We start from the raw sequence: 23459 nt of genomic DNA, 5'->3' as shown, positions 1-23459 counted from the left end.
TCAAGTCTGAATACATATTTTGCCTCTAACGTGAACCTTTAGTACTGAGGAGTATGTCGCTAGGTCCCTTTAAAAAGAGATGTCCCAATAAATAAGGGGGTCTGTATATCCACGTGTGTTTTTATATCTAAGACAAGATTCTGTGAAGAAGAGGAATTTGAATACATCAAAAATGCCCTTTCTGTAGATTCGCATTACAGCTGAGTGCGGAACCGCTGCGAGGACTCACTTAAGGAGCCCGCGTATGACCTGTTAGAGGGAGCTGGTACGCGAGGCCATGGCTCATTAAGGGTAATTGACATATTCAAATGAAAGACATATATCTATATATGTAGAAGGGGATGTGGAAAGAGCTGAGTGTTGTGTGGTTTTTACCTTTGGCGGTCCCCGAAGAAAATTTCAACAGTGTCCCCTGTGTGTGCCAAGCGACTGGAGCTGCCCTGACGAAATCGCCATAAATATATTAGGCGATGAAACATGTTGGCACTACATAATGGTATGCATATTAAGCAACCTTTTTAAGTTTTGACTAGGGTGCACATCGAAGGAAGAATAAAGTTTGAACCTATTGAGGGTGCATCCTCTTCAATCTTTTATCTTCACTATTCAGTCGCACTTGGTATGTGATTTCTTCACCACGTACCGTCACAGCTTTGGTTTATTTTTGGACACTTTTTTCATTTATTATTTTTTGGAGCGTGATGGCAACCAATGATGATAAGAGTGGGCAGAGCTGATGAGTACCAATCAGCAGGCTCAATTGGTGGTGCGCACGTGAGGTGCCATCTCGTCCCTCTCACATTTTTTTCATTTTTTTCATATATTTTTTCTATTATTTGTATTAGAAAAAACACCCGGTGTATTTTACGCGAGTTCATGCACCTTGAGGTTTGTCAAGGGGAATGCCAGAAGTAAAACTCTGATTTTTAAATTGAAGGTGGCTAGCTTTGTTGGTGACTACCCCCCAATTTTTTTTTTTTTAAACGGGGAGTATCATATACCTAAAGTGATAGGATCTGAACCACAGCTAACAATAAATTACCTTACCTTCTAAGTCCTAGGCCTGTGTTGATAGATATTGATTGAGAGGAGGGCAGCCTAGGTTCTTTTTCCCTCTGTAGCTCCTTATTGTGTATATATTTATAGACGTTACCAGGTGTTCCCTGCAACGCACGTGTTTCCAAGCAATCAGGGAGCGTCTCAGCGCGTGCTTGGCAAACACGTGGAAACGAACGTTTCTAAAACGTGCAAAGTAAACAAATAAGCATGTGTTGCAGAAGAGGAAATAAAAAATGTTAAAGAAACCTCAGTCCTTTCTGGGAAAAAGAAAACAAACAAACATTGCTCATAATGACTATGCCAAACAATTATCTTAAACAGTTTCTGACATGTAAGGGAGACATACATGATTGCAAAGAGTGTTAATGTCGGAAGCACAAATCAGACAATTTCCCCAAAGTCCACACGCTTGCAGTTTCCTGACAGTCCTCCCCCTCAAAACCCCCGATATAGGACGAGGCTTCGTGGGATGTTGCAAATGGAATAACTTAAGCAAACGGGGAGCATGTATGGAAGAAGCCGGCTCCCATAAATTCTCGTCAGAGCTATAACCCTTCCAACTTAACAGATAATACAAAATACCATTGTTTCTTTTTGCATCCAAGACTTTCTCGATCTCGTACTCCCATTGCCCATTTACCTTAACAGGAGGAGGAGGTGGACCAGATCTAGTTTGAGTCACATAAGGTTGCAAAAGGGAAACATGGAATACTGGATGGATTTGATAGTCAGTAGGTAAACACAATTCCATAGTGACTGGATTAATGATTTTCTTTATTGGAAATGGTCCTAAGAACCGTGGTTGAAGTTTTCGAGAACCACTTAACCTAAGATTCTTAGATGACAACCAAACTAAATCTCCCTGGGAATATTGTGGAGTTTCCCTTCTATGTTTATCTGCCTGTGTCTTTACCTGCTGTTGATAGTGAGACATATGATCAATGACCTTTTTCTGTATATCATGTAAGTTCGCATGATGAACAGGAACAGCAGGAACAGGAATGTCAAGATCCAGTTGTGGAATGGGTAACATGCGTGGGTGATATCCTAATAAACAATAAAATGGGGAAACCCCTGTTGCTGAGTGAACAGAATTGTTATATACAAATTCTACCAAGGGTAAAGCTTTATCCCAATCTGAGGACCAACTAGAGGAAAAACAACGCAATAATTGTTCCATAGTTTGATTTAATCTTTCAGTTTGTCCGTCTGTCTGAGGATGATAAGCAGAAGACAGGCGGACATCAATTTTCATGACTGAACAAAAGGTTTGCCAGAACCTAGAAACAAATTGAGGGCCCCGGTCCGAAATAATGGCAGATGGCAAACCATGAAATTTTACAATATGTTGGATGAATAAATCGGTGAGTTCTTTGGCAGTAGGCAACTTTTTAAGAGGAACAAAATAAGCCATTTTGGTCAAATAATCTATCACTACCCAAATTACATGACAACCATTAGAAGCAGGAAGATCTGGGACATAATCCATACTTATCGTGTGCCACGGGGCTGAGGGATAGGTAAAGGGTGAAGATATCCTGCTGGAGCCACATGGGGACTTTTTGATTGAATACAAACTGGACATGTTTGAACAAATTGTTTAACATCATCTAAGAGAGTTGGCCACCAAAATTGTCGCTCAATAAGCTCAACATTTTTCTTACACCCAGGATGACCAGAAAAAACAGAATCATGAGTCCAAGATAAAATCGTTTGTTGAAGTTCTTTTGTTGGAACATAAACCTGATCGTCATGATACCACAAATCCCCTTTTTAGCTCGGATAAGATCTTGTTTTCTTTTTGCGCTTTGTCAATTTGTAACCAAAACTCCTGTGGGCCACAAAGAGCAACAATTTTATCGTCAGGAATAATCGATTTACTCTCTTCCTGATCTACCTCAGTACCTTGGAAACTAAGGCGTGACAAAGTATCAGACTTCTGTTGCTCTTTCCAGGGCTTATAGGTGATGACAAAATCATACTCATTAAAAAACAGAAGCCAGTGCAGCTGTCTAGGTGTTAGAGCTTTGACATTCTGATAGAATTGTAAGTTACGGTGATCTGAGTAAATAGTGACAGTATGACGTGCTCCCAACAAATGATGACGCCATTCTTCAAAGGCCAACTTAATGGGCAGTAACTCTCGTTCTGCCACCGTATAGTTTTGTTCGGCTGGTAAAAAATTTTGGGAAAAATAGGCAACAGGATGGAGATGACCAGTAGTAGGGTTTCGTTGTGACAAAATGGCCCCCACCGCTACTTGCGAAGCATCCGCTTCCACAAAAAAAGGTTGCGTGGGATCAGGATGCTGCAAAACGGGTGCTTCGGTAAAGGCCTTTTTTAGACTTTGAAAGGCTTTCTCAGCCACATCAGACCAACAGAAGCGGACCCCTTTTTTTAACACCTGTGTGATTGGGGTCACCAAGGAAGAAAAACGTGGAATGGAGCGTCGGTAAAAGTTAGCAAATCCCAAAAACCGTTGAATATCTTTCACTGACTTAGGGGATTCCCAACGCAAAATAGCCTGAACCTTAGAATGATCCATGCCGATACCCTGAGGAGAGAGGACATAGCCAAGGAACTCAACCGTGGAAACATGAAACATACATTTCTCTAGTTTAATGAACAACTGCTCGTAAACGTTGCAACACTGCCCTGACGTGGAGTACATGTTCCTCAGTAGACGTGGAATAAATCAGAAGGTCATCTATATAACAAATGACACAGACATCCAAAAAATCCTGTAATACTTCATTAATGAAATATTAAACGCCGCAGGCGCATTACACAGCCCGAAGGGCATCACAGTATATTCGAACAATCCGAACTTAGTTCGGAAAGCCGTCTTCCACTCGTCACCTTCCTTTACACGAATAAGATGATAAGCACCCCTAAGATCAAGCTTGGTAAAGATAGTGGAATTCCTAACTTGATCCAAGAGGACAGGAATGAGTGGTAGAGGATATCGGTTTTTAACTGTGACCTTGTTTAACACGCGATAATCTATGCAAGGGCGGAGTTCTTTGTTCTTCTTCGGTGCGAAGAATAAAGGAGAACTTACTGGAGAGGTAGAGTGACGTATAAACCCCTTCAAGAGTAAATCATCTAGATATTCCCGTAAGTATCGTGTTTCTGGGTCTGACAGAGCATAGACTCTGCTACAAGGTAAGGTAGCACCTGGAATGAGATCTATTCGGCAATCAAAAGACCGATGAGGTGGAAGTTGCGTGGCTTATACCTCAGAAAAGACATCAGAAAAATCTTTGTAATGATGAGGTACCGGAGTCTCTTGTTCTTCACACGGGATGCTAACAGAGGCACAATGTAAGGGAGCGATGGGCATCCTCTTATCTGCATAACAAGAGTGAGCACAAAAAGAAGAATCCAAGGTTAATGTCCTTTTTACCCAATCCATCTTGGGATTGTGCGTCTGAAGCCAAGTTATTCCTAAGATAGCCCCAAAAACAGGTGTGTCAATCAAATCAAATTGAATCTCTTCAGAATGCCCATCAGCACAAACCATGGTTAATGGTTGAGTCTGAAATTGGATCAAACCTGAGGTTAGTTCAGATCCATCAACTGCTCGAACGGGTTCTGGCATCAATTTTTTGGATGTTGCAATATCCAAGGTTCTAGCTAAACCGATGTCTAAAAAATTTCCAGTAGCTCCATGAATCTAACAGAATAGGGATAACCTTCCTGACTTGTTTAGACAAAAGTAAGGTGACAATGAGTGTTAAATGTCGAGAGACAGTCGTCATAGTATTAGCTAAATGTTGATGAGAGACCCGGGAATCCAAGATGCTCGATAGGGGGGTCTCATTCCTTATCGGGCCAGTACGTTTCCCGAAGGGTCATCAGTAACCAAAGGAGAATCACTGCTACCAACTACTTTCCTGGGCATGGGTGGTTTAGAAGAGCATTCTCGGGCAAAATGCCCCGATTTCCCACAGTACAAACAGAGTTTCAATCTACGCCTACGGTCTTTTTCCTCTTTTGACAATGGCCCCCGAACTCCACCTATTTGCATGGGCTCTATGCTATCCGAATTGGTATGAGTCGATTCCTTTCTTTCATGTTTAAACACTAAAACTCTTGGTGCATCGGGTCGCGATTTCTCCCCTTTACGTTCCCCTAACCGATGGTCTAATCGGACCACTAGGTCCATAAAATCTGAACAATCTGTAGGGAGATCAACTATTTGAGCCAGAACATCCTTGAGCTCATCCCGCAGCCCACGATAGAACAACGATGTTCTTTTCTCTTCAGGCCATTCAGTTTCAGCTATTAAACGATTGAAGGACATCATATAAGTCAGTAAATCCTTTGAACCTTGTCGTAAACTTAGGAGTTCATTATCACTGGCCTGTATGAACTGGTGTCTAGCAAACAGTTTACGCAATTCAGATCTAAAACGAGAAAAATCATGTAAAATAGGGTCATCCCTATCCACAAAAGGAATAGACCAATTTGCTGCGACACCACCCCAATATGATAATACAAAAGCCACCTTAGCCTCATCGTTAGGGAAGGCCGCTGGGCGACACAAAAAATGCAACTGACACTGATTAAGGAAAATATCAAACTTTGCATGATCCCCAAGGAACCGCTCCGGGGGAGCTAAAGGAACAGAAGTTGGAGTGGTGACTGAAACATTAATAGGTGGCACCGAAGGAGCATCCGAATTTGTAGCCTGGAAAGTGAAACGGGATGGCTGTAGCACCACTTTGGGTCGCACAGTAGACCAAGGGTCTCGAGGTTTATAGCGCTGTAAATCATTACGTAACTGGGAATTTTCCTGTCTTAAATCAGCTACTCCCTGTCTTAGATCTTGTAGCACTTGCGACAACTCCTGCATGGATGGGATGTCTTTATCTACAGGGGAATCCATCGCCCAGGTCAACTGTAAATGTTATGGCTTGACTTTCTGTCGTAATTGTCCAACCACTCACCTGAAATCCAGGTACTTGACAGGGGCGATGAGAGGGATATTCCCAAACCCTCTTGGACTATCTCTCAACCTCACTGATACTAACAATGATGTTGGCAGATACTCCAAAAGGGAAGGGGATTGGGACAACGAACAACACACAAAGAAAGAGACACTGCTACTTCTCTTCTGGACCAGCCGGTTTCTTGTTAGAGAAGCTTGCTCGCATTCTTTTGGGACTAAAGAAAATACAATAACACATTCATAAATTCTACCAAGCGACAAGATCTAATAAACAACTCTTTGTATTTAAATGTAAGTTCACCTTGTATTAATTGTACTATTGCCTTCAAAGATGCACCTCTTTCTGAGCGTTAGGACCGTTGGCAAACACTGTAGTAAGAAATAAGACGGTCATGAAACCTTTCATTCTTTAAGAACATTAAATTAAATTCTTTCTGCTTTTTGCTCACCTTCTCACTTATTCCCTTTTAATGTTCTTTTGAATCTCTTTTACTTCTTTCCTGAAAAAGATAAACCCCTTTGGAAAACAACCCATGTACTACCTATTAGTATTGGCTAGTGCTTACATTACTGTCTTTGACCACACTGTAATATACTCGTAACACAACAAAAAATGTGCATGGAAAATTCCTCAAATACAACGTGATAGGAATTAGTTTTTTCAAATAACATCAAGCGTTTCACACCAAATGCGCTCTATTCAAATGTCACACTTCCAAATGTGTCCGTTTGCAATTGTCTCTTACTGTCTAGTTCAAAGGCCCAAATAATACGAGAGCGCATTTACAAGTCTTTCAAAGCTCTGAAATAACGAGTGCGCCCTTTCATGTCACTCGGTTCCACTGCTGGCAGGAAAATAGTCTAGCGCGAGGCGCGCGTGCAATGGAAAATGAAATAATCAAAACCCGTAGTAATTCGAGACTTAACTGAAGCCCTCTCTTGCTTGCAATCTCGGTTTCAGGAGAGCAGCCTCAATCACTTGGGAGTCTCGTTCCTGATGGCGTTTAGTTCACCGACGTCTTCCTGGCTCACTCGGAATCTCACGACGAAGTCAAGCCAAGATTAATAGCGCGCAGGCTATTTATAGACGTTACCAGGTGTTCCCTGCAACGCACGTGTTTCCAAGCAATCAGGGAGCGTCTCAGCGCGTGCTTGGCAAACACGTGGAAACGAACGTTTCTAAAACGTGCAAAGTAAACAAATAAGCATGTGTTGCAGAAGAGGAAATAAAAAATGTTAAAGGAAACCTCAGTCCTTTCTGGGAAAAAGAAAACAAACAAACATTGCTCATAATGAATATGCCAAACAATTATCTTAAACAGTTTCTGACATGTAAGGGAGACATACATGATTGCAAAGAGTGTTAATGTCGGAAGCACAAATCAGACAATTTCCCCAAAGTCCACACGCTTGCAGTTTCCTGACAGTCCTCCCCCTCAAAACCCCCGATATAGGACGAGGCTTCGTGGGATGTTGCAAATGGAATAACTTAAGCAAACGGGGAGCATGTATGGAAGAAGCCGGCCCCCATGAATTCTCGTCAGAGCTATAACCCTTCCAACTTAAAAGATAATACAAAAAACCATTGTTTCTTTTTGCATCCAAGACTTTCTCGATCTCGTACTCCCATTGCCCATTTACCTTAACAGGAGGAGGAGGTGGACCAGATCTAGTTTGAGTCACATAAGGTTGCAAAAGGGAAACATGGAATACTGGATGGATTTGATAGTCAGTAGGTAAACACAATTCCATAGTGACTGGATTCATGATTTTCTTTATTGGAAATGGTCCTAAGAACCGTGGTTGAAGTTTTCGAGAACCACTTAACCTAAGATTCTTAGATGACAACCAAACTAAATCTCCCTGGGAATATTGTGGAGTTTCCCTTCTATGTTTATCTGCCTGTGTCTTTACCTGCTGTTGATAGTGAGACATATGATCAATGACCTTTTTCTGTATATCATGTAAGTTCGCATGATGAACAGGAACAGCAGGAACAGGAATGTCAAGATCCAGTTGTGGAATGGGTAACATGCGTGGGTGATATCCTAATAAACAATAAAATGGGGAAACCCCTGTTGCTGAGTGAACAGAATTGTTATATACAAATTCTACCAAGGGTAAAGCTTTATCCCAATCTGAGGACCAACTAGAGGAAAAACAACGCAATAATTGTTCCATAGTTTGATTTAATCTTTCAGTTTGTCCGTCTGTCTGAGGATGATAAGCAGAAGACAGGCGGACATCAATTTTCATGACTGAACAAAAGGTTTGCCAGAACCTAGAAACAAATTGAGGGCCCGGTCCGAAATAATGGCAGATGGCAAACCATGAAATTTTACAATATGTTGGATGAATAAATCGGTGAGTTCTTTGGCAGCAGGCAACTTTTTAAGAGGAACAAAATAAGCAATTTTGGTCAAATAATCTATCACTACCCAAATTACATGACAACCATTAGAAGCAGGAAGATCTGTGACAAAATCCATACTTATCGTGTGCCACAGGGCTGAGGGGATAGGTAAAGGGTGAAGATATCCTGCTGGAGCCACATGGGGACTTTTTGATTGAATACAAACTGGACATGTTTGAACATATTGTTTAACATCATGTAAGAGAGTTGGCCACCAAAATTGTCGCTCAATAAGCTCAACATTTTTCATACACCCAGGATGACCAGAAAAAACAGAATCATGAGTCCATGATAAAATCGTTTGTTGAAGTTCTTTTGTTGGAACATAAACCTGATCGTCATGATACCACAAATCCCCTTTTTTTTTAGCTCGGGTAAGATCTTGTTTTCTTTTTGCGCTTTGTCAATTTGTAATCAAAACTCCTGTGGGCCACAAAGAGCAACAATTTTATCGTCAGGAATAATCGATTTACTCTCTTCCTGATCTACCTCAGTACCTTGGAAACTAAGGCGTGACAAAGTATCAGACTTCTGTTGCTCTTTCCAGGGCTTATAGGTGATGACAAAATCATACTCATTAAAAAACAGAAGCCAGCGCAGCTGTCTAGGTGTTAAAGCTTTGACATTCTGATAGAATTGTAAGTTACGGTGATCTGAGTAAATAGTGACAGTATGACGTGCTCCCAACAAATGATGACGCCATTCTTCAAAGGCCAACTTAATGGCCAGTAACTCTCGTTCTTCCACCGTATAGTTTTGTTCGGCTGGTAAAAAAATTTGGGAAAAATAGGCAACAGGATGGAGATGACCAGTAGTAGGGTTTCGTTGTGACAAAATGGCCCCCACCGCTACTTGCGAAGCATCCGCTTCCACAAAAAAAGGTTGCGTGGGATCAGGATGCTGCAAAACGGGTGCTTCGGTAAAGGCCTTTTTTAGACTTTGAAAGGCTTTCTCAGCCACATCAGACCAACAGAAGCGGACCCCTTTTTTTAACACCTGTGTGATTGGGGTCACCAAGGAAGAAAAACGTGGAATGAAGCGTCGGTAAAAGTTAGCAAATCCCAAAAACCGTTGAATATCTTTCACTGACTTAGGGGATTCCCAACGCAAAATAGCCTGAACCTTAGAATGATCCATGCCGATACCCTGAGGAGAGAGTACATAGCCAAGGAACTCAACCGTGGAAACATGAAACATACATTTCTCGAGTTTAATGAACAACTGATTCTAAACGTTGCAACACTGCCCTGACGTGGAGTACATGTTCCTCAGTAGACGTGGAATAAATCAGAATGTCATCTATATAACAAATGACACAGACATCCAAAAAATCCTGTAATACTTCATTAATGAAATATTAAACGCCGCAGGCGCATTACACAGCCCGAAGGGCATCACAGTATATTCGAACAATCCGAACTTAGTTCGGAAAGCCGTCTTCCACTCGTCACCTTCCTTTACACGAGTAAGATGATAAGCACCCCTAAGATCAAGCTTGGTAAAGATAGTGGAATTCCTAACTTGATCCAAGAGGACAGGAATGAGTGGTAGAGGATATCGTTTTTTAACTGTGACCTTGTTTAACGCGCGATAATCTATGCAAGCGCGGAGTTCTTTGTTCTTCTTCGGTACGAAGAATAAAGGAGAACTTACTGGAGAGGTAGAGTGACGTATAAACCCCTTCAAGAGTAAATCATCTAAATATTCCCGTAAGTATCGTGTTTCTGGGTCTGACAGAGCCTAGACTCTGCTACAAGGTAAGGTAGCACCTGGAATGAGATCTATTCAGCAATCAAAAGACCGATGAGGTGGAAGTTGCGTGGCTTGTACCTCAGAAAAGACATCAGAAAAATCTTTGGTATGATGAGGTACCGGAGACGCTTGTTCTTCACACGGGATGCCAACAGAGGCACAATGTAAGGGAGCGATGGGCATCCTCTTATCTGCATAACAAGAGTGAGCACAAAAAGAAGAATCCAAGGTTAATGTCCTTTTTACCCAATCAATCTTGGGATTGTGTGTCTGAAGCCAAGGTATTCCTAAGATAGCCCCAAAAACAGGTGTGTCAATCAAATCAAATTAAATCTCTTCAGAATGCCCATCAGCACAAACCATGGTTAATGGTTGAGTCTGAAATTGGATCAAACCTGAGGTTAGTTCAGATCCATCAACTGCTCGAACGGGTTCTGGCATCAATTTTTTGGATGTTGCAATATCCAAGGTTCTAGCTAAACCGATGTCTAAAAAATTTCCAGTAGCTCCTGAATCTAACAGAATAGGGATAACCTTCCTGACTTGTTTAGACAAAAGTAAGGTGACAATGAGTGTTAAATGTCGAGAGACAGTCGTCATAGTATTAGCTAAATGTTGATGAGAGACCCGGGAATCCAAGATGCTCGATAGGGGGGTCTCATTCCTTATCGGGCCAGTACGTTTCCCGAAGGGTCATCAGTAACCAAAGGAGAATCACTGCTACCAACTACTTTCCTGGGCATGGGTGGTTTAGAAGAGCATTCTCGGGCAAAATGCCCCGATTTCCCACAGTACAAACAGAGTTTCAATCTACGCCTACGGTCTTTTTCCTCTTTTGACAATGGCCCCCGAACTCCACCTATTTGCATGGGCTCTATGCTATCCGAATTGGTATGAGTCGATTCCTTTCTTTCATGTTTAAACACTAAAACTCTTGGTGCATCGGGTCGCGATTTCTCCCCTTTACGTTCCCCTAACCGATGGTCTAATCGGACCACTAGGTCCATAAAATCTGAACAATCTGTAGGGAGATCAACTATATTTGAGCCAGAACATCCTTGAGCTCATCCCGCAGCCCACGATAGAACAACGATGTTCTTTTCTCTTCAGGCCATTCAGTTTCAGCTATTAAACGATTGAAGGACGTCATATAAGTCAGTAAATCCTTTGAACCTTGTCGTAAACTTAGGAGTTCATTATCACTGGCCTGTATGAACTGGTGTCTAGCAAACAGTTTACGCAATTCAGATCTAAAACGAGAAAAATCATGTAAAATAGGGTCATCCCTATCCACAAAAGGAATAGACCAATTTGCTGCGACACCACCCAAATATGATAATACAAAAGCCACCTTAGCCTCATCGTTAGGGAAGGCCGCTGGGCGTCACAAAAAATGCAACTGACACTGATTAAGGAAAATATCAAACTTTGCATGATCCCCAAGGAACCGCTCCGGGGGAGCTAAAGGAACAGAAGTTGGAGTGGTGACTGAAACATTAATAGGTGGCACCGAAGGAGCATCCGAATTTGTAGCCTGGAAAGTGAAACGGGATGGCTGTAGCACCACTTTGGGTCGCACAGTAGACCAAGGGTCTCGAGGTTTATAGCGCTGTAAATCATTACGTAACTGGGAATTTTCCTGTCTTAAATCAGCTACTCCCTGTCTTAGATCTTGTAGCACTTGCGACAACTCCTGCATGGATGGGATGTCTTTATCTACAGGGGAATCCATCGCCCAGGTCAACTGTAAATGTTATGGCTTGACTTTCTGTCGTAATTGTCCAACCACTCACCTGAAATCCAGGTACTTGACAGGGGCGATGAGAGGGATATTCCCAAACCCTCTTGGACTATCTCTCAACCTCACTGATACTAACAATGATGTTGGCAGATACTCCAAAAGGGAAGGGGATTGGGACAACGAACAACACACGAAGAAAGAGACACTGCTACTTCTCTTCTGGACCAGCCGGTTTCTTGTTAGAGAAGCTTGCTCGCATTCTTTTGGGACTAAAGAAAATACAATAACACATTCATAAATTCTACCAAGCGACAAGATCTAATAAACAACTCTTTGTATTTAAATGTAAGTTCACCTTGTATTAATTGTACTATTGCCTTCAAAGATGCACCTCTTTCTGAGCGTTAGGACCGTTGGCAAACACTGTAGTAAGAAATAAGACGGTCATGAAACCTTTCATTCTTTAAGAACATTAAATTAAATTCTTTCTGCTTTTTGCTCACCTTCTCACTTATTCCCTTTTAATGTTCTTTTGAATCTCTTTTACTTCTTTCCTGAAAAAGATAAACCCCTTTGGAAAACAACCCATGTACTACCTATTAGTATTGGCTAGTGCTTACATTACTGTCTTTGACCACACTGTAATATACTCGTAACACAACAAAAAATGTGCATGGAAAATTCCTCAAATACAACGTGATAGGAATTAGTTTTTTCAAATAACATCAAGCGTTTCACACCAAATGCGCTCTATTCAAATGTCACACTTCCAAATGTGTCCGTTTGCAATTGTCTCTTACTGTCTAGTTCAAAGGCCCAAATAATACGAGAGCGCATTTACAAGTCTTTCAAAGCTCTGAAATAACGAGTGCGCCCTTTCATGTCACTCGGTTCCACTGCTGGCAGGAAAATAGTCTAGCGCGAGGCGCGCGTGCAATGGAAAATGAAATAATCAAAACCCGAAGTAATTCGGGACTTAACTGAAGCCCTCTCTTGCTTGCAATCTCGGTTTCAGGAGAGCAGCCTCAATCACTTGGGAGTCTCGTTCCTGATGGCGTTTAGTTCACCGTCATCTTCCTGGCTCACTCGGAATCTCACGACGAAGTCAAGCCAAGATTAATAGCGCGCAGGCTATTTATAGACATTACCAGGTGTTCCCTGCAACGCACGTGTTTCCAAGCAATCAGGGAGCGTCTCAGCGCGTGCTTGGCAAACACGTGGAAACGAACGTTTCTAAAACGTGCAAAGTAAACAAATAAGCATGTGTTGCAGAAGAGGAAATAAAAAATGTTAAAGGAAACCTCAGTCCTTTCTGGGAAAAAGAAAACAAACAAACATTGCTCATAATGAATATGCCAAACAATTATCTTAAACAGTTTCTGACATGTAAGGGAGACATACATGATTGCAAAGAGTGTTAATGTCGGAAGCACAAAACAGACAATTTCCCCAAAGTCCACACGCTTGCAGTTTCCTGACACCTGGCTCCGCCATCGACGCATGCCGGCGCGCCTTCGGGCCCCGCTGGCTCAACTAGGAGGCCTAGCGAGCCGGCGGCTCCGGCCCCGGTGCAGTCATCGACTCCGGTCCCGACGCCGCAGGTCCCCGCGGGATCCAGGCCTGGATCCCGGTCGACGCCGTTCCCCAGTTTAGCCCCGGTCCGGGCCCGGCGTCGGAGCGGTGCCACCCGACACGGTATCCGATGCCGATGGGTGACAGGTTCATCTTTCGCCCGGCTCCGATCATTCCACCTGTATACCAAGAATCGGATGACGGCGACGACTGGGAGGGGCCTGAGGACTCTCTGGCACAGCAGTGCCACTTATCTCAGGACTGGGCAGACGAACTGGGGGATGCCAGCTGCCTGCTGTGGCCGTGAGGACTAATCTCCTCACTGAAGTGCTTTAACCGCCAGCAAGCTCCTCGGAGCCTCTGCTGCAGTTCAATGAAGCACTGACTGACGTTCTGAGGGGCACCTGGTCCAAGCCCTCCACAGCTCCTCCTGTGGACCGGAAGGTGGCCCGGCGCCACTGCCCTGCCCTGGGCGACCCCAGTTTTCTGTCGTTGCATCCCACGCCCGAGAGCCTGGTTATCCAGGCCTCTACCTCCCAGACCTCCTTCCCGTCCACTCCCCCGGATCGGGAATCCAAAAGGTTGGAACAGTTCGGGGTTGCTGTCTATCAACACCGCATGCCTTTTGGACCGTTACTCCCACTCCCTGTGGGATACGGTGGAGGACATGCTGCCCCAGTGTCCGGAGGAGGCCCGGACACGGCTCGCCCAGGCTCTTGCCGAGGGGCGGGATGCGGCACGGCACGCAATCCGATGTGGACTGGACACAACGTACTCGCTAGGCAGGGCAATGGCGACCACGGTGGCGATTCGTCGCCACGCCTGGCTGAGGTCCATGAGTTTCTCCATGGATGTCCAGAGCACCCTCATGGACATGCCCTTCGATGGCAGTCACCTTTTTGGCGACAAAGCAGACAGTGCGCGGGAGCGCTTTAAGGACTCCAGGGCTACGGCTAAGTCCTTGGGCCTCTCGGCCCCGCGCACGCAAACTTCCGCTTTTCGGCCCTTTTGTGGCCAAGGAAGGGGCGCCCCCTCACGTCCGTCTAGCCACAGGCCGCATAACCAGCCTCAACACGGTCGCGGAAGTGGATTCCGCCGAGGTGGAGCAGGGGGACAACGAGCCGGTCCATCCACATCTACCCCGGCAGCATCTGCCTCAAAGCCCTCCTAGTCCGTGCTTTCAGGCCCATTCCTCGCCAGTGGGCGACAGAGTTCGCCATCACCTGCTCCACTGGCGTACCATCACATCGGACAGGTAGGTGCTGCAAATCGTCCAAAGGGGCTACTCCCTCCCCTTCGAGGCGACCCCTCCAGCCATGCCTCCACAGTACCACCGCATGTCGGGGGATCACTTGCAACTTCTGCAGGAGGAAGTTACGGCCCTCTTGGCCAAGTGGGCCATCAAGCGCGTTCCTGGCCCAGAAGTAGGTCGGGGTTGTTACTCCCACTACTTTCTGGTTCCCAGGAAGGGCAAAGGGGGCCTACGCCCTATCTTGGACCTCAGGAGCGTCAACGCCTTCCTCCAGAAGGAGAAGTTCAAGATGCTCACCTTAGCTCAGGTTCTAGCTGCCCTAGACCCTGGAGACTGGATGGTAGCATTGGACTTGCAGGACGCTTATTTCCACATCCCCGTCCTGCCGGCCCACCGGCGTTACCAGCGGTTCACGGTAGGCCACGAGCACTTTCAGTTTACCATGCTCCCCTTCGGCCTCACCAGTGCCCCTCGGGTGTTCACGAAAGTGATAGCGGTGGTCGCAGCTCACCTGCACAGATTAGGGGTTCCAGTCTTCCCCTATCGCGACGACTGGTTGTTGAAGGTGGGCTCGCCCAGGCAGTCGTCTCCCACCTCCAGACTACGGCCGACCTCTTGCATTTGCTGGGGTTCTCCATCAATGTGCCGAAGTCGCATCTGAGTCCCCCCCAGAAGCTCCTCTTCATCGGAGCGGTTCTGGACTCGGCGCAGTTCCGGGTCTATCCTCCGGAACAGCGTGTCCAGGATATTCAGGCTTTCATTCCAATCTTTCAGCCTCTATCCCGGGTTTCGGTCAGGTTGGTGCTGCGGCTCCTGGGTCTGATGGCCTCCTGCATCCTGTTGGTGCATCACGCCAGATGGCGGATGCGGGCTCTGCAGTGGGACCTGAAGTTTCAGTGGGCCCAGCATCGGGGCAACCTGTCTGACCATGTCTTGATCTCGGAGGGCACTGCCAGACAGTTGCAGTGGTGGCTCACGGACCGCGATTGGGTCAGTGGCAGATCCCTCTCCCTACCCCAACCGGAGCACGTAGTAGTGACGGATGCGTCCCTCCAGGGATGGGGGGCCACATGGGAGAGGCGGAGATCAGAGGCCTCTGGTCTCTGGCGGAGTCCCGGCTCCATATCAACCTTTTCTGGAGCTGCGGGCGATCCGACTTGCACTGAAGGTATTCCTTTCCTCTGTCTGGGGAAGTGTAGTGCAGGTGTTCACGGACGACACTACCACCAAGTGGTATTGCAACAAACAGGGCGGGGTGGGGTCGTGGACCCTTTGTCAGGAGGCTCTGCGCCTCTGGACATTGCTGGAACATCAGGGCATCACCCTGGTGGTTCAACATCTGGCGGGCTCTCTGAACGCCAGACCAGACGAACTCCGCTGCCGGTGCATGATGGATCACGAATGGCGTCAGCGCAATGTCAGCAGTTCTGCGCGTTGGAATTTCCAAGGCGGCACTCGCTCGGAGATGCTTTTCGTCGTGAGTGGAGTTGCCGTCTGTTGTACGCCTTTCCGCCTATACCACTTCTGGCCAGAGTGCTGAAGAAGATCTGGCGTGACCGGGCCCAAGTCATCCTTGTGGCTCCGGATTGGGCACGAAGATACTGGTATCCCGAGCTACTCAGTCTATCGATCGATCCCCCGATCCGACTGCCTCTTCAGGAGGACCTTCTGTCACAGCAGCAGGGGACGGTCCTCCACCCGAACCTGTCCAGCCTCCACCTCCATGCGTGGAGATTGAGCGGCGGCAGTTGATGCCATTTGACTTGCCTCCTGAAGTCTGTAATGTTATTCTGGCAGCCAGGCGTCCCTCCACAAATTTGGTATACACCTGCAGGTGGAACAAATTTGTGGCATGGTGCACAGCAAAGGCTGTGGATCCCCTCTCCGCCCCTCTTTCTGAGGTTCTCCTCTTTCTTCTTTCCCTGGCCCAGCAGGGCTCTGCTCTGGGCACCCTCAAGGGATACATTTCAGCTATTTCTGCTTTCTTACGGCTTCCTGATCAGTCTTCTCTTTTTAAATCCCCTGTTGTTTCTCGATTCTTGAAGGGCATTACCAACATGTTCCCTCCTGTCCCTTTCGTAATGCCTCAGTGGGATTTGAATCTAGTATTGACCTATCTGATGTGCGCTCCCTTTGAGCCACTTCATAATTGTCCCCTTCATCTGCTGACGCTTAAGACTGCTTTCCTGGTTGCCATCACCTCTGCTAGAAGGGTGAGTGAGCTCCAGGCCCTCTCTTCTAAGCCTCCTTTCCTTTCTGTCCATCCGGACAAAGTTGTTCTAAGGACTCGTCCTTCCTTTCTCCCTAAGGTGGTAACTGCCTTTCACATCGGCCAGTCTGTTACACTGCCCACCTTCTTTCCGCCTCCGCCTCCCTCGAAAGAGGAAGAGAGGCTCCTACGTCTGGACCCAAAACGGGCGCTGTCCTTTTATCTGGACCGCATCAAACAGTTCCGGGTGGACGACCAATTCTTTATTGGCTACGTGGGCGCTAAGAAGGGGCGGGCGGTACACAAGCGAACCATCTCTCGGTGGGTCGTTTTGTGTATCAAGGCCTGTTATTCCTTAGCTAAAAAGGAACCTCCTGTAGGGCATGAAGGCCCATTCCACTCGGGCCACAGCGGCGACCACTGCCCTGGGCGGGGGAGTCCCCTTGCAGGACAGTTGTTAGGCAGCAACGTGGGCCTCGCTGCACACGTTTGCCAAACACTATTTCCTGGACAGCCAAGTCCGGAGAGACGGCTTCTTTGGCTGTTCTGTTTTCCAGGACTTTCTGGTGTGATCATGGTTCGTAGACCCTCCACCGGGGTTGGTATTGCTGGGGTATCTATTCTAAGGTGAGGAATCTAACTAACGTGTTTCTTTCAGATGAACAAGTTACTTACCTTCGGTAACGATATATCTGTAAGAAACATTATTAGTTAGACTCTTCACCGCCCCACCCATCCTCCCCATTCTTCGAACCGATATCTAGGGTTGCGGTCATCCCTTTCAGGGCCCTAGAATTTTTGCCACCAGTGTCGGTCTCTTGCATGGCTCTGCGTTCCTGGCGCGGAAAGCTATGTACAAGAACTAACGACTGTTTCTTACAGATATATCGTTACCGAAGGTAAGTAACTTGTTCGTTAGTTTCAACCAACAGCAATATTGTGTCCATTAAGTCAACTTACCACTATTGTAAGTCGAGTACGCTTGCTATTCTTAGCTCTACCCATACCTACCTTGGAAGGTTAAGTTGAGTGGAATTATTAATACTAAAGCTACTCTTACCTTATCCTAGAGTTGCTGGTCAATGTAGTGGATGCAATTTTATTGGCAGGTGAAACATTGCATACAATATAGTGACCCAAGAAAGCACCACCCACAACAGTTGAATGCAGAGTAGTGCTTCCTGTCAGCTCGCAAGTGGTGAGCAATCATGCCGGATGCGGGATGTTAGCAGATAAAGGCAGGCAAGCCTTTGAAGGCTAGAGTCAGATGCCTGGCTCTGGCTCAATTTGAGGTCCTCTTGGACCCTCAAGCCCACAACGCAACTGCGTAGCGTGGGTTGCCAGCACCCAGGGCAAGGCAAGTATCCTTCTACTTTTCTTTTAAAATTTGCCACCGTTATTAAAATGTTGCACTCCTAAAAATGCCCCTAAGAATCTTGCGCCAAGGGCAAGCAACCCTGTACCCTTCCACCCACGCTACGCACAACAAGCTAATCTTTAATGTGGCTTCTGCCTGCCACCTGCACTATGACCTTAAAGAATGAAAGACAAAGTATTACCTTCGAATTAAAACAAAGAAATACCTTCTTGTCACTGAATTACACAATAAGAAACCAGGAAACCTGGGATCAACCTTGGCTTCCGCGCTTGACCAAATTACGTGACTCTTGGCAAACATTTTATTTCATTGTGCCTTTTTTTCTTCAGTATTCCATATGAGAACATGTTCAAAAATTCGCGTTCAGGAAGTATTCTGTATAAAAACATATTTTGGGGCCGATTCACAGAACTAACTTAAGACAAAATCCTAAACTTACTACTTTTGGTATTCACAGAAGTTAGGATTTTGTCTTAAGTTTGTCTTAAGACAAACTTAAGACAGACTTAAGACAGTCTTAAGACAGACTTAAGACAGTCTTAAGACAGACTTAAGACAAACTTAAGACAGACTTAAGACAGACTTAAGACAGACTTAAGACAAAATCCTAACTTAAGTCTGTCTTAAGTTTGTCTTAAGTCTGTCTTAAGACTGTCTTAAGTCTGTCTTAAGACTGTCTTAAGTCTGTCTTAAGTTTGTCTTAAGACAAACTTAAGACAAAATCCTAACTTCTGTGAATACCAAAAGTAGTAAGTTTCGGATTTTGTCTTAAGTTAGTTCTGTGAATCGGGTCCTTTGTGTTTGATTTAGTATACTAAAACGTTGCTGCATTTATATTAAGATTCTAGGCTAAAATGATGGTGCACGTGACAAGTGACTTGCTTCTTAGTTCACTGATGACGTTGTTAGGGGAGAAGGGGTATGACTGTTTCTAATTTCATGTTTAAAAAATATTCAATAAACGTCCCTCAATGGAGTGATACAACCTGATGTGCACAGGTGAAAACTTCTGAATTTTGTAGAAAAAGACTTATTTGAATTTTTAAGTGACTTTATTATGTTTTATATGATGCTTGTTGCACGATTTACAAACCCAAATTGGTTGTTATTGAGCCTGTGCACGGGTTTGTAGAGCCAAACCCCGCTCTTGGTGCAAAGACAGTACACATTCTGGAAAGCTGAACACAGGACCATTTTCTGCCTCAGTGACTCTCCTGGCATAACATGGAGCTCATGGTTGTCTACCAGTGACAAATCTGGCTCGTAATATGTCGTCTCGCGAGTCGACCAACCTCACTGAGCTCGTTGGTCTTCAAGGCACTAAAGGGTGACCAAGCTGTGCACACCAACCGACAGCTCTTAACAAAAAGTTACATTATTTTTTTACTCTAGAATAAGATTTATATTAGCAAGGAGAGCCACAAGGGGCTTATAATACAGATACTGTAAATGACACTAACTTAAATAAAGGCAGAATTATAAAATTATCAGGGACACACTTAAACATAAAAGGTAGACCAGAAAGTAAGCTTCAAAGGTGATTTGCTGAAAACCATTGCTGGCAGAGATCAGGCTCCCAAGGGAGGGGAGTTTGGGCAAATGACTTCTCGTTCACAATCAAGTTCCCCAGGAATGGACCCTGGAATAGGCTAGGCCTCCATCTTAATTGGAATAACCCAGATTACTTTCCTCCATTAGGCTTTCTAAAAACCATTCAGGGAGACCTCGGTCTACCAGGTCAACTTTCACTGAGACTGTCCTGAGTTCTTACAATGGCCTTACTCAAACTAGGCAACCCAGATAAGTTTTGGCGACTTCTTGATTGTTGAAAATGATTGGTCTGTGGCTGTTTCACTTGTGAGAGGTGTTCGACGTTCCCTGGCCAGTGTGAGGTCTCTTTCCATTCAAGCAAAAGGAGATGTATCCTTGGCATTTTGATAGCTGTTATTGCTTGGCGTCCATCTTTGATAAGGTCAAACATGCCTGGGACACTTTTTGTTGCAGCTTCTCTTTTTTATGCTCCATCACTTCTACCACTCCTAACATTGGCGGCCGCTATCTCTTATGCATCTAAAAAAAGGAATCCAAACCGAGGCTGTGGTAGGAGGCCTGTCATCAAACCTCTGGCCAACGATTTCATCATTGAGGCACAAAGAAAATAATCACCTTGAAAGCATCGTTAGAGAGGAGAGAATGATGGCTTCATACAGCACTCAACATCTTCATTATTACAACTCGTTTTCTTTTCAACAAAAGGACCTCTTTCACAGATAATTTTTGGCGACTTCTTTATTGTTGAAAATGATTGGTCTGTAGCTGATGCACTTGTGAGAGGTGGTCTACGTTCCTTGGTCAGTGTGTAGTCTCTTTCCATTCAAGCAGGAGGGGTATTCTTGCCATTTTGAAAGCCATCATCGCTTGGCGTCCATCTTTGTTAAGGGCAAACGTGCCAGGGACTGTTCTTGTTGCAGCTTCTCTTTTTTATGCTCCAGTCACAGCAGCGGCACCTCATTTTGGGCAAATTCAAACGTAAAGCTTCTCAAAATCTGGTAAATGCCATGCCGCGTGGTCTTTCCTCACATTTCATGAACATAAATGTCATTTTGGTGGGGATTATTTTGAATGGGTTGTGATGCTATTTCCACATTGCTGGCAAGTACACGGGGAGTCAGCGGTGCCCAGTCTGAAAATGTACAATATCCATGACTCCTTTTATTATAGGTAGATGGGCCCATTCACTGTATAATACACTCACCTTTGAATACCCTTTGGCAACAATTCTTCATTTTCTGTTTCTCTCTTAGCTTCAAACCTGGCTCTAAGGGGCAAAGCCTCCCAGTCAAGCAACTACAAATTCTACGATGAGTCTCATAAGGCTATTGATGGGTCTTTGTACAGCTTCTACCTGGGTGGGTCCTGCTCCCATACCGGACTGGATTCCGACCCCTGGTTAATGGTACAGCTGCAGGCACCAGCCAGAGTCCAATCTATTGCCATCACCAATCGAGCGGACTGCTGCCGCGAGAGGATCAACGGTGCTGAGATCCACATCGGGAACTCCAAGGAGGATGGCGGACGACACAATCCCAGGTATGGAATAGGAGCTCCGAGCTCTTGTTTATTAATATCTTTATATCCTCTTCTGCATCACACTGGGGCTCCAGGACGTCTCGGGACCCTCGTTGCAGTTCCCACTCTTCCGTTGTACTTTATTAAAGTTCCAGGCTTTCCTTCCTCCGCCAACCTGTGGGGAATCCCAAATATTTTTCAGCTTCCCAGGAGCTTGCAGATTGCCAAAGGACAGCCATGATAGTAGGTTATGAGACCTCCCTCTCACCTCTTCGGGTGCTCACAAACTTGCTTCACTACATATGAACATGCTACTCCTTAAAATCATTTCTACCCACATTATGTACACGTTCCCACTTCTGCATAGGTCTGCTGGTACTCACTTGGGTCTGCAGTGGGTCTGCCGCCTAATACTGGAACTCAGCTGGCTTGACATTCGTGCTGCCTTACGTGGCTGGTAATTCCAGAGCTCAGCAGTGGCCCTGCCTCTCATTACTGCTACTCCTGGAGCTGGAAGACGCTGCTGTCCTGTCTTGAGAGGAAGGTTGCCTTTGGTCTTAGAATCTATTGTAGATGAACCTGATGTCTTGCCATCTAATTCAATTCCAGCAATTTGAGGTGCAGCACCCTGCTCCTCCCCAGGCTTTTCTTTGAGACACATTGTCCCTTCGCCTCCAGTGGCACCCTTCCTCAAAGGAGGGGCAGATAGCTGCCATGGGGCCTTGCTGCCTCATCGTCTGCAATGGAGTCTTTGATATGTTGGCCACCTCTTGCCTCTTCCTTAGCAGGACCCCCATGTTTCAAAGCCACTGACTGAGGTCCAACCACTGGCACTGACTGGGAAATCAGCCTCCACATTAAGACCAAGAAAATCTTTATAGAAGAAAGGACCTGTCACCTAACTCGTTTGCAGGACTGTGACTTTATTGCTCCAGGGAAAACATCTGGTGACAGTGGAGAACAAGTTACTCATCTTCGATAACACTTTTTCTGGTGGATACCCTATCTAATCAGAGATGTCTCATCTTTACCATATCTCCAAGTGCCAGTCTGGATAAAGAGTACTTCCAAGAGCAGTGTTCCTGTGAACTGACAGGTGGCACTATGCTGCTCTCTACTGACTCTGTACAGCCCCGGATGAGACAGAGCAGAGCCAAATACAAGTGCCATCCCTGCACGCTGACATCTGTTTCTTTTTTATTTCATTTTCTGTGCCCTCAGAAGCAGAGTGCAGACCAATTGTTGGTGACAGTGTGCCGATCTCAAACTTAGGGCCTTTTTCGAGGTGAAAGAAATCACTCCGTAGAATGGGGAGGTGGGATGGAAGTAACAAATCTGTAACTAGACAGAGTATATACAAGTAAGAACATTATTCAAGTTAAGTAACTTCTTGTTCTGATGGATACTTTAACAACAGACTCCTCACCTTTAGAATAGATACCAAATCAGTACCTCCTAAAATGGCGTAGAAAGTGGATTTGAAACACAAAGTCCTGAAGGACCAAGCTAGTGACGTGACCTTTTCATTGGACCTGGCTGTCACAACAATAGTGCTTCATGAACATAGTTACCAGTGCCCACATTGCAGCATGGCAGATATCAAGAACAAACGCCCCTCATGACAATGCTATTGTTGCAACCTTGACCCAGATAAAAAGAGGTCTCCACTTCTCAGAGTTGCTTTTTTGTCAGTGTGTAGCAGATCTTAATACAGAGACCTATCCACCTTGGCAGGCTACTCTTATGCACCACCCTTCCATTCTTTACACAAAAGAAGATAGTGAAGAGCTGATTGCCTACCCTAAAATCCTTCATTTGTTTGATGTAAAAGCTCAGTGCCCACTTTGAGTCAAGGTGATGGAGCGCCTCATCCTCTTTCAAGGGATAAGAGGGAGAGAAGAGGTCAGGCAAGGTGATTGATTGGTCAGTTGTGAAGGGCATCTGGATCTTAGGGAGAAAATCCAGCCGAGTCCCAAACAACAACTTGTCCAGAAACATGGTGAGGTAGGGCAGTTGTACTGACAGTGTCTGGCGCTCACTAAAATGGCATGCTCACGTGA

The 23459-nt window shown here is 45.3% G+C and overlaps 1 protein-coding gene across 4 annotated transcripts in view; it reads left to right on the top strand.

Annotated features, from left to right (window-relative positions):
• The window catches only part of LOC146833312 (pentraxin fusion protein-like), a 213326-nt gene that overhangs the window by 108228 nt on the left and 81639 nt on the right, over nucleotides 1–23459 (top strand). For all 4 annotated transcript variants that reach the window (XM_085601030.1, XM_085601028.1, XM_085601032.1 and 1 more), the window contains exon 12: nucleotides 21135–21420. In XM_085601030.1, coding sequence (XP_085457156.1) covers nucleotides 21135–21420 — 286 coding nt within the window. The remainder of the gene's footprint in view (nucleotides 1–21134; nucleotides 21421–23459) is intronic.

This window comes from Triturus cristatus, chromosome 4_2 (genome assembly GCF_964204655.1).
Source record: "Triturus cristatus chromosome 4_2, aTriCri1.1, whole genome shotgun sequence".
NCBI lineage: Eukaryota > Metazoa > Chordata > Amphibia > Caudata > Salamandridae > Triturus > Triturus cristatus.
This window is presented reverse-complemented; position numbering and strand designations above follow the sequence as displayed.